We start from the raw sequence: 11,586 nt of genomic DNA, 5'->3' as shown, positions 1-11,586 counted from the left end.
AGTGGATTAGAGCAGGGGGAGCTGGGAGCCAGGACTCCTGGGTTCTATCCCTGTCCCTGGGAGGGGAGTGGGGTCTACTGGGTTAGAGCAGGGGGAGCTGGGAGCAGGACTCATAGGTTCTATCCCTGGAAGGGGAGTGGGGTCCAGTGGGTTGGAGCTGGGAGCCAGGACTCCTGTGTTCTATCCCTGTCCCTGGGAGGGGAGTGGGGCCTAGTGGTTAGAGCAGGGGGGCTGAGAGCCGGGGGGATGATTCAGGCCATGAGGTTGCTGCCCTCCCCCCACCTCCCCTCCCAGCTCCGGGGCACACTGGCTCTCGCCTGCAGCTCCTGTTCCATGGGAACTGGCCGCGTCACTTGTTTCCTGCCTGGTCTCCTTGGAGCACTCCCCCCTGAAGGCAGGCATGGCAGGCGCTGTTGCAGCTCTGAGCAGGGCACGAGGGGTAGGCACTTTGCCGAGCACCGCTGACCTTTTGTACCCATGGCCGGAAGCCGCTTGCCTCCGGTGCCAGGCCATCTGGATTAACCCTGGGGTAGGGGCACTGCAGCCCGGGAGAGCGGAGGGGAGGGAAAGCATTGTCCATGAGGGGAGCTCCCGGGTACCCCAGCCCTGGCCTGGTGCTGTGGGGGGAAATCCCCCGATATCTCTGGTTTGCAGTTATGCCGGTCATGGCTCAGGGCCCCCTGCTCCCTCAGTGACGCACAGATCCTGAGCCCAGCAGGTTCCTGCCCCAGAGAGCGGTGGAGCCCGAGATGAAATGGTCCCCACAGGAGGGGGTGGGCGGGTGACTCGCCTGTGGGGTTTCCCCCAGCCGGCCCCACACCCACATGCCCGGCTTCAAAGGGCTGAGTTGTTCCTAGATGACACATTCTTCCCCCCCCACGACCCAAGAGCCGTTCACATTTTCCTCTCGGCAAATTATCTTAATTCAGAGGGCGGGGGGGGGGGGGTAAAGGGGTATCAGGGGGGCTGTAGGGGTGGATTGGGGGACAGGGGATGTAGGAGTGGATCTAGGTGGGGGGAAGTGGGGATATGAGGTTTAGGACTGGATGGGGGAGGGGTCTATGGGGTGTAGGGGTGGATCTGGGTGGGGCCAGGGAGCTACAGGGTGTAGGGGTGGATCAGGGGCAGGGGGGATACTCTAGGGGTGGATCTGGGAGTAGCAGGGGGACATGGGATGTAAGATTGGTTTCGGGAGCCGGAGGGATATGGGGTTTAGGGGTGGATTGGGGCAGGGGGCTATGGGGTATAGGGGTGGATCTGGGTTGGGGGAAGTAGGGGATATGTGGTGTAGGGGTGGATCGGGGAGCGGGGGGATATGGGATTTAGTGGTGGATTGGGGCAGGAGGCTATGGAGTGTAGGGGTGGGTCTGGGTGGGGACAGCGGGGGCTATGGAGTGTAGGGGTGGATTGGGGAGCAGGGGGATATAGAGTGTAGGGGTGGGGCAGTGAGCTATGGGGTGCAGGAGTGGATCGGGGGCAGGGGGACATGGGATGTAGCGTTGGTTTGGGGAGCAGGAGGGATATGGGGTATGGGGTGGATCTGGGGTGGGAGAAGTGGGGGATATGTGGTATGGGGCGGATCGGGGAGAAGGGGGGATATGGGGTTTAGTGGTGGATCGGGGCACGGGGCTAGGGGGTGTAGGGGTGGATCGGGGCAGGGAGATATGGGGTGTAGGGTTGGATCGGGGCAGGGGGCTATGGGGTGTAGGGTTGGATCGGGAGGGCAGGGGGCTACTGTAGGGGTATATCTGGGAGCAACAGGGGGACATGGGGTGTAGGATTGGTTTGGGGAGCGGGGGGATAAGGGGTTTAGTGGTGGATTGCAGCAGGGCGCTATGGGGTGTAGGGGTGGATCTGGTTGAGGGCAGGGAGGGCTATGGAGTATAGGGGTAGATCTGGGTGTGGGAAATGGGGTGTAGGGGTGGATCTGGGAGAAGCAGGGGGGATATGGAGTGTAGGGGTGGATCTAGATGGGGGCAGTGAGGGATATGGGGTGTAGGGGTGGATTGTGGGCAGGGAGGCTATTGTTGTAGGGGTGGATAGGTGGGCGGGGGGATATGGGTTGTGGGGGTGGATCTCGGGGTACATACGGGGGCTGGACATTGGGCAGCCCCAGTTCTCAGCCTCCTAGACCCAGAGACTGTAAGGTCAGAAGGGCCTATTGTGATCATGCTCTGCCCTCCCGTGTGTCACGCCCAGAGCCTCGCCCTCCCATCCGTCTGTACCGACCCACAGCCTCTGGCTGAGCAGCTGCCGTGGTTTGAAGACTTGAACCTTTCACCCTGGTGTGGGGTGCGCTGGGGGCCGGGGATCGTGTGGCGGCTCTTTCCTGTTCCCAGCCGTGGGGCAGGATGTGTGTACATTGCACACAGGGTACTGTGCGCCCTTCCCCTCCCCAGCCCTGCCCCAGCCCCTCACCATGGGACTAGCCCCCTCGCCCCGCACAGCGGCCCAGCCTGCACCCTTGGCACTCGAGCCAGGTCCCAAAGCTTTCTGGGCTGAATGGGTCTGGCTTCAGTTTCCAGCCTTCCATGGGGCAGATCTTCCTCTGGTGACCCAGTTATTAACAAGCCGTGCCCCTATCAGCATGCACAGACTGCAGCCAAGTCCCCCCTCAACCTGCCCTGTGTCCAGCTAAATTGATCCCGTGCCTGGAGTATCTCCTCTCAGGACCCCTCCTCCGGGCTCTTCTCTGACCCCTCTCCAATTTATCCACATCCCTTCTGGAAGGGGGGCTCCAGGACTGGCCACAGGGTCCCAGCTGCACTCACACCACGGCCAAGTACAGAGGTCAAATAACCTCTGGGCTTCTCCAGATTCCCCTGTTTATAGACTCCGGGGTCACCTCTTTTGGAGCTAAAAGAAAAGGAGTACTTGTGACACCTTAGAGACTAACAAATGTATTTGAACATAAGTTTTCATGAGCTACAGCTCACTTCATTGGATGTACTCCTTTTCTTTTTGCGGATACAGATTAACATGGCTGCTACTCTGAAACCTGTCTCTTGGAGCTGTCCCCCATCAACATTCTGCAGTCCCAGGTGGATACATTGACATTTAGCTGTATTAAAATGCAGAGTGTTTGCTTGTACCCTGTTTAGCAAGCCACCCTGATCGCCTTGAATCGGTGACATGCCCTCTTCGGTATTTCCCATTCGTCCAATTTTTGTATCATCAGACAGTTTATCAGGGATGATTTTATGTTTTCTTCCAGGTCATTGTTAAAGATGTTAAATAGTGCAGGGCCAAGAGCATTTAGGATTCTTTTTTGTTCCCAATATACTTTAAAAACTCTCATTGTCCTTCTCTCTGCTGGCCACAGATTGCAACTGGCATCCTTTTGCTTCCCTTATCCAGTTTCTACAATTTTAAGCTTCTGAGTGATAGTCATTGCTCTCCAATCCCCCATTTTCCAATTTGCTATGTATTCCCTTTTTGTGTTTTAGAGCCATCTGCACTTCCCCTGTAAGCCAAGTTTGTTTCAGATCCGGCATGGCCATTCTCCAGCTTGGCTTTCCCGGCACCTAGTAAAAGTGTTCTCAAACAATTCCTAAGGGTCACTCACATTTTTCTGCTAAAATCCTGTCTCCCAGATAAGATTTGTTGGTGCATGGAGCCCCCTAGTGCCCAGCTGGGGATGGGCACCGCATTGCTCAGCCCTAGGATCAGAGCTGGGCACCAGCCGGGGTTGTGGGAGTGTCACGGATCTGCAGAATTGGGGCTGTGCCCCCAGTTTTGGAACAGTTCCTCGGTGGAGCCCCTGTGATGTGCCAGACCCCCCCAAGTGGCTCACATCCTTCTGCCACGTGGCCTCAGCGCCTCTCGGCTGCACCTCGGGCCCTTCTACTTCACTCTGTTCAGCATGGCCAATGGAGCCTGACTCTCTGGAGGGCCTTGTCCATTCTGCAGGACTGATGCCAGCTCCTGTGCCCCCACCTTGCACCTTCCCTGTTCTGGGGTTTCTGCCCAGCTCTGCCGCGGTGAGGCGGGGAAATCCTAGCTCCTCTGGGGCTGGCCAGGGGCTACGTCCTGGTGACCAGTTTTGCAGCTGTCTTCTCCAATTGCCCATTGAGTCTGTTTTCATGACCTCAGTAACAACCCCATTGCACGTTGGCCAGCCTGCCCTGAGAGCCCTTTACCCCACACCAGGCAGCCATGCATAGGGGAAACTGAGGCACCTATTGGGGTCATAAATATATTATGAAAATTGCCACGTTGTCACAGCGGAATGCACTCCACATCTCTTCTTCTGCTGGGTGGTGCCCCCAGCCCAGCAACACCCCAGGGTTTGGCTGCCACAGTGCTGCATGTCTAGCAGGCGTGTGTGGGGCCTGCATTCCCCAGACAGGCAGGAATGGGTGCCTCTCAGCCCTGGCCTCTGGGGCTCCCACTACCTGCATCCACCAAACCGGCTGCAGCAAGGGTTCAAGAGCACGAGCAAGCGAAGGATGTAGAGGGCCAGGCAGCAGGGTGCAGGCAGCCTGGGTGTGGTGGGAACATGGCAAGGTGGGGTTCTAGAGCATTCAGGAACAGCAGGGTTGCATTCTAGAGCACCACACAACTGGAGACTGTTCTACAGTAGACACAGGAGCGACTGGGTTCTAGATTCCTTCAGCATGTTGATGACCCCATTCTGGAGGAAAATGCATGGCTAGGTGGGTTCTAGAGCCACTCTGATCATCTGCTGTGAGATTCTAGAGTGTTCCCTGGTGGTATTGACAGGTGGGTTCTCATGTGGATGGGGGGGAGGTGTTGCCACATTCTAGAGCGATACATGCAGCCAAGTTCTAGAAGTGTGGGTAGTTACTAGCTTCGCTCTACAGTAAGAATTGGAGGTGCCTGGGTTCTGGAATGGCATGTACCAGGTGCGGCCAGGTTCTGTTTCATATGTTGAGGGCAGCTGGGTTCCAGATCATTTGATGGGGGCTGCAAGATTCTAGGGAGAGGGGGATTTGCAGGGTGAACTGTGGAGATGGTGGGGGGCTGCTGGCTTCCAGGCAGATGGGGACCTGCAGGCTGAACTGTGAGGGGCTGCTAGATTCTAGGGGGATGGAATCTCCAGGGTGAACTGTGGGGGACTGCTGAGTTCTAGGGGGATGGGATCTGCTGGGTGAAATATGGGGAGCTGCTGGGTACTAGGGGAATGGGTTCCAGTGTGATGGGATCTATAGAGTGAACTGTGGGGGGGCATGGACTCACAGGTCGTGCCCACTCTTGGCCCCATACCATCCCTGGGAGGAACTCCCTTCAGGGCAACAGCCCTTCTTGGGTATCCACTCTCTCTCTGGGGTCAAGCCCGTCTGCCTCCTGGAATCTCACCTCTCTGAGCCTTAGCACACCTGTCTCTCGCCGTGGGCTCCCTCAGCGAGTCCACTCGCTCTGGACGCCCAGGACCCCCACTCCCAGAGGGAATAATGCCCCCCTGTTCTCTAGACTGGAGCGACTCTCAGCCAGCATAAAAAAGGAGGGTTTATTGAGCGTCTGAACCCAGCATAGGAAACTCTCAAGACCCTCAGGCCTGGCCTCCCTCAGCACCGTACATCTAAGCCTCCCCTGCATCCAGGTGGGCTCTGCCTGCTCTCTCTCCAGTCCAGAGACCCTGCGCTTTCCAGCTGGGCATCCGATATCTCTGGCTCCAATAGCTCCTCCCCTGTCCTTTGTCTTCTGTCCCTGGTAAAGAAGTAACTGGGGCCCTCTCTCTTCAGTCCTTTGTTCCCCTCTGGCTCCAACTGGCTGGTCAGGTCACCGGGGTCCTCTCTCAGCCCTTTGTCCTCCCACTGGCCAGAACCAGCTGACTGCCAAGCTGGGGTGGGCCTCTTAGTCAGCAGGTCACCAGTTGTTAGGGTTCCCCATCTCCAGGCCGTTGTCTAGGGGTTCCGGTTGCGAGGTGAGGGCACACCTGGTCCTCTGCAACAACAAACCCTCTCCCACCACCTTTTTAAACATGCAGCACACAGGGAAACTGAAGCGCGCACACACTATTCATGTAAAACACTACAAAAATCCCCAACTTCCTCACAGGGAGGCTCTCAGGTTCCAGGGGGATGGCATCTGCAGGGTGAACTGTGGGGGGTTCTGGGGGGATGGGGACCTCCAGGGTGCACTGTTGGGGGCTGCTTTGTTCTAGGGGATTGGGATCTGCAGGGTGAAATGTAGAGTGGGGTTCCTGGGTTCTAGGAGGATGGAATCTCAAGGGTGTACTGGGGGGGGCTGCTGAATTCTAGGGGATGGAATCTGCAGGGTGAACTGTGGGGGGCTGCCAGATATTAGGAGGACGGAGACTTGCAGTGTGAACTATGGGTGCCTCTTGATTCTAGGGGGATGGGGACCTGCAGGGTGAACTGTGGGTAGCTGCCAGGTTTAAGGGGGACAGAATTTGCTGGGTGAACTGTGGAGGGCTGCCAGGTTCTAGGGGAATGGGATCTGTAGGGTGAACTGTGGGGTGTAACAAAGCAGCCTTTGGCCAGACACACTGAGAGTATTAATTCAGGACAAATTGCTTAGAGCAGGGCAGTCACAGCCGAAGGCTGTGGTTCCTTCACTACTAAGGCACACCAAACCAGCCAAACAGAGAGGACTTTGGTTTTACCCCACTGGCTAACCAGAAGTCATACAAGCAATTCCCTTAGACACTCCAGTTTCCCAGTATCACTATCAGTGCCACTCCTTATGAGGATGAATGGTTATGAAAATCAATACCCCAGTAAAAGAAAAAAGGTTCTCCTGATCCCACAGGTCCAAGACCCAGACCCTGGTCAATATACCAGTTAGATTTTACCCACAAATCATGCTGTTGCCAATCCTTTAGAATCTAAAAGGTTTATTCATAAAAAAAAAGAAATATAGATGAGCTAAAATTGGTTAAATGGAATTAATTACATATAGTAATGGCAAAAGTTCTTGGTTCAGGCTTGTAGCAGTGATGGAACAAATTGCAGGTTCAAATCAAGTCTCTGGAGGACATCCACAGCTGGGATGGGTCATTCAGTCCTTTGTTCAGAGCTTCAGTTTGTAGCACAGTTCCTCCAAAGGTCAGAAGCAGGATTGAAGAAAAGATGGAATGGTTTCCAGGGCATTTTATATTCTCTGCCATGTGGAAGGAAACCCCTTTGTTCTTACTGTGGAAAATCACAGCAGCAAGATGGAGTTTGGAGTCACACGGGCAAGTCACATGTCCATGCATGACTCAGTTTGCAGGCGGCAGCCACGGCTCACATGCTACCTTGAATGTTCCCAAGAAGGCTCCTCAGATGTGGATTGGAATCCAGTCAGGGGACAGGGAGTCCCACACACGACTCTAGGAACCTCCGTCTTGTAGTGTCCAGTTATGCCCGCTGGACACTGCAAGCTTATATGAGTTTGTCAATTTAACGAAGAAATTGATAGGTACCAGGTTTGTTCTCACAAGGCGAGTCTCTGTCATCCTTCAAATCAAACACACGGCTTCAGGTAGAATAAACAAACAGATTTATTAACTATAAAGATAGATTTAAGTGATTATAAGTCAAAGCACAAGAAGTCAGATTTGGTCAAATGAAATAAAAGCAAAATGCATTCTAAGCTGATCTTAACACTTTCAGGGCCCTTACAAACTTAGATGCTTCTCACCACAGGCTGTCTGGTTGCTCTTCAGCCAGGCTCTCCCCTTTGATCAGTGCTTCAGGTGCTTGGTGGTGGTGTCTGTAGATGTAGGTGGAAGAGAGAGAGCATGGCAAAATGTCTCTCCCTTTTATCATGTCCTTTCTTTCCTCTTGGCTTTGCCACCCCCCCCCCCTTAGAGTCAGGTGAGCATTATCTCATTGCAGTCCCAAACTGACCAAAGGAAGGGGGTGACTCCCTCCAGGGTCTAACAGATTCTTTTGTTGCTACCTAGGCCAGCGCCCTTTGTTCCTCTGAGGCTGGGCTGGGCTTGCCCCATCCATGCCCTGATGAGGTGTGAACTGCCTCTCTGCTCTTGGAGAGTTTTTGCCTAGGCTTGCTTTAAGCCATGAGGATACATTTTCAGCCTCATAACTATATACATGAAATGATAACCTACAACCTCACTATAACATTATTGTAACAATTACTATAACATCCTATAACAACCATGCTCAGTGCATCATGAGCCTTCTGAAGACACGCAACATGACAAACTTTGCATTGGATACCACACAGTCATTTTATAAAGATAAACCTGGGGGTGTAGGGTGTTGCCCTGAGGTATAGAGCATCACAGGGGCAATGGGGTCAGAGCTATGGGGGACTGGGGGTGATGGGGCGCTCTGGTTGGAGATTCCACCTGGCCCCATCCTGAATCTTGTGGGTCACTTGCCGTTTAACCCCTTGTTTTCCTCTGCTCAGGCTGCCGGTGGCTCCGGCCAAGAGCTCGGCGTACGACCTCTGCCCGCAGCGGGGCCCGGACGCCCTGCGCCTCCCATTGCTCTGCCACCCACGTAAGGACCCCCCATCCCCCCTGCCCCCACAGCTGTGGCACACTTGTAAAAAGCCCCCAGCCCCCCCACTGTGCCACTCATGTACAGATCCCCCACCCAGCCCCCCCACTGTGCCACCCATGTACCCACCACCCACCCTGCCCCCCTGCTGTGCCACCCACGTATGGACCACCCACTCAACCCCCCTGGCTGTGTCACCCCCATATGGACCCCCCCATCCTGCCCCCCTGCTGTGCAACTCACGTACAGACCTCCCACCCTATCCTCCACTGTGCCACTCACATAAGGACTCCCCTGCCACCCCGCTGTGCCACTCCTGTACTGACCCCACACCTTGCCGCCACTGTGCCACACAAGTATGTACCTCTCTGCCCCCCGTGCCACCCATATATGGACCCCCACCCTGCCCCCGCACTCTACCACCCATTTATGGACCCTTCACCATCCACCCCCCTCCCTATGCCACCCAGGTATGGACCCTGCCAACTGCCCCACCCTGCCCCATCTCCTCCCACTAGCAGCTCCTGGACCCCTGACCCCAACCACTGCCCCATTACCTCCCCCGGCCCTTCCTCCTGCCTTGCCCCTCACCGGCTCTACTGGGCCCCTCCAACCTCCCAGCCACCCCACTGCCCTTGTCTCCTGAGTCTTCCAGCCCCACCCCAACTATCCCGTCGCCTCCGAGATCCGAGATCCCATTCCTCCCTGTAACTTGCCCCTACCCCGGACCCCTCACCCCGTCCATCCCACAACCCAGCTGACAATCACTTTATCTCCCCAGGGCCCCAGCCGCTCCCCCTCCCACCTTGCCAGGCCCGGCAGAGCTGTGACAAGGACCTGCCGCCCCTGAGCATGGCACCCCCTGGAGGTGAGAGGGGCAGGAGAAGGGAGACCAGGGGGGCACTGACAGTGGGGGGTCCCTGAGAGGCAGTGTCAGTGTGGGGGTGGATGTTTCATTTGTTTCAACTGGGCACATTGTTCTTGTTGGGTCACCTGAGGACAGCAGGGCTGGAAAACCCAGGTTGGATGGCCCATGGGTCTGATTTGGGGGGAGGAGGGTGGGAGCCAGCTGGGCTCACTGGGGAGGGGCTGGTGGGGTGGGCTGGACCCATCTTTGAGCCGTGTCTCTCCTGCTCCTCCCCAGAGCCAGCCACAGCGGCGTCACCCACGGTGTCACCCATGCTGTACTTGACATATGGCCCGCAGTGCCCCCCCCGGGCTCAGCCAGCCAGCGCCTGGAGCTACATCTGCCAGCTGTGCCAGCGGCAGTTCCCCAGCCAGATGGCGCTGCGCAGACACTGCCGCAGCCACATGGGTACAGCCTGGGCTGTGAGCGCCCCTGCCCTGCCCCTGTCCAGCTGGCACCCATCACTCCTGACCTGCAGGACTGACCCCGGTGCCATCCCTGCAGGCCAGCGGCTGTTGGAGCGGGAGTTCTGTGCCCGCGGGTTCCAGGCTGAGGCCAAGCTGCGGGAGTCCCGGCGGGCGCCCCCAGGCGAGAAGCCCTATGAGTGCGGCGAGTGCAGCAAGCGCTTCACCCTCAAGCATCAGATGGAGACGCACTATCGGGTGCACACTGGTGAGTGGGACCTGCCTGCCACAGCACCAGTGCCCCCCGCCCCATGTGGGGTGCCCCTCCTCCATGGGCATCAGCCCTCCCAGTGCCGCATGTCCCTTCCCCACAGGTGTCACCCCCCCCTTGCTGTGTGTCTCTCCCCCACGGGTGTCATCCCCTCCTCTGTGCCGTGTGCCCCTCCCCCACAGGCGTCAGCCCCCCCAGTACCATGTGCCCCCCCATGGGTGTCATTCCCCCCTGTGCCATTTCCCCTCCCCTACGGGCCTTAGCCCCCCGAGTGCCGTGTGCGCCTCCCCCACGGACCTCAGCCCCTGGTGCTCCCTGACCGTGTTGCACCCCTCCTAACTCCTGGGAACCAGGTACATACCTGCCTTGTGCCCTTGCAGGCTGGGGCGTCGCTCCCACACCATCACCCACCAGCCCTCCCACCACTGGGAGTCAGGGGCGCTCTGGTCCCCCCCACCTCTCTGGGTCCTGGGGGGGCAGCCCTACCCCTCCAGTCCCCCACCCTGCCATGGCCTTAACCCTGTGCTTCCCCCAGGAAAGTGACGCTGGGTTTGGTGGGAGGAGCAGCGGGCTAGGGCTGGGGCTGGGGGGAGGGCAGGGAGGGCTTTGGGAGAGGGTTGGGGGGCCAGGGCAGGGGGGAGGGGGGGGAGGGGCTGGGGATACTCTCCCCCCCCTCACAGCCCGTTGCCCCCAGCAGGCGAGAAGCCATTCCAGTGCAAGCTCTGCCCCCAGCGCTCCCGCGATTACTCTGCAATGATCAAGCACCTGCGGACCCACGGTGGCGCGGCCCCCTATCGCTGCACCCTGTGCTGCCAGTTCTGCCCCAGCCTGGCTGCCATGCAGAAGCACATGAAGGGCCATTGCCCCGAGGAGCTGCCCTCGGATTGGACGATCGAGACCACCTACCTCTACTCCTCCTCCACCTCCTCCTCCTGAGCCGCCCGCGCTGGTGCAGGCACTGGGGGACTCATGCGTGGCCTAAGGAGGGCGCGGGAACCAGCATTGGCGTGGCAGACGGATCTGTGTTGGTGCGTGGCATGGGGAGGGCGCGGGGATCAGCGTCGGCATGGCAGACGGATCTGTGATGGTGGGGCGGGCGCAGGGACCAGCATCGGCATGGCAGATGGATCTGCAATGGTGCTTGGCATGGGGAGCGCACAGGGATCATCGTCGCCATAGCAGATGGATCTGTGATGGTGCATGGCATGGAGTGGGTGCGGGGACCAGCATTGGCATGGCAGATGGATCTGCGATGGTGGGGCGGGCGCAGAGACCAGCGTCGGCATGGCAGACGGATCTGTGATGGTGTGTGGCACGAGGAGGGCGCGGGGATCAGCGTCGTCGTAGCAGATGGATCTGTGTTGGTGCGTGGCATGGAGCGGGTGTGGGGACCAGTGTCGGCATGGTAGACGGAACTGTGACGGTGCGTGGCACAGGGAGGGCGTGGGGACCAGTATCGGCATGGTAGACGGATCTGTGATGATGCGTGGCACGGGGAGGGCGTGGAGACCAGCATTGGCATGGCAGACGGATCTGTGATGGTGCATGGCACGGGGAGGGCGCGGGGAC

The 11,586-nt window shown here is 57.9% G+C and overlaps 2 protein-coding genes across 2 annotated transcripts in view; both read left to right on the top strand.

The window, feature by feature from the left end:
* Positions 1-9,265, top strand: part of LOC119847613 (zinc finger and BTB domain-containing protein 22) — a 15,838-nt gene extending 6,573 nt beyond the window's left edge. The window contains exons 3-4 of the mRNA XM_043502325.1: positions 8,344-8,435; positions 9,249-9,265. Of these exons, the coding sequence (XP_043358260.1) occupies positions 8,344-8,435; positions 9,249-9,265 (109 nt within the window). The remainder of the gene's footprint in view (positions 1-8,343; positions 8,436-9,248) is intronic.
* ZBTB32 (zinc finger and BTB domain containing 32) lies at positions 9,191-11,096 on the top strand. Its single transcript, XM_043502006.1, has 3 exons — positions 9,191-9,303; positions 9,847-10,014; positions 10,715-11,096. The coding sequence occupies exons 1-3, from the start codon at positions 9,288-9,290 to the stop codon at positions 10,951-10,953; spliced, it is 423 nt and encodes a 140-aa protein (XP_043357941.1). The 5' UTR covers positions 9,191-9,287; the 3' UTR covers positions 10,954-11,096.
* The last annotated feature ends 490 nt before the right edge of the window (positions 11,097-11,586 follow it).

This window comes from Dermochelys coriacea, chromosome 24, assembly GCF_009764565.3.
Source record: "Dermochelys coriacea isolate rDerCor1 chromosome 24, rDerCor1.pri.v4, whole genome shotgun sequence".
Taxonomy (NCBI): Eukaryota; Metazoa; Chordata; order Testudines; family Dermochelyidae; genus Dermochelys; species Dermochelys coriacea.
Note: the sequence above shows the minus strand (reverse complement) of the source record. Positions and strands in the feature narration are given on the sequence as shown.

Excerpts from the sequence above, each read along its gene's own strand:
- ZBTB32 (XM_043502006.1), top strand. Across the intron at positions 10,015-10,714 it reads GCACTATCGGGTGCACACTG|GCGAGAAGCCATTCCAGTGC; the intron begins GTGAGTGGGACC and ends TGCCCCCAGCAG.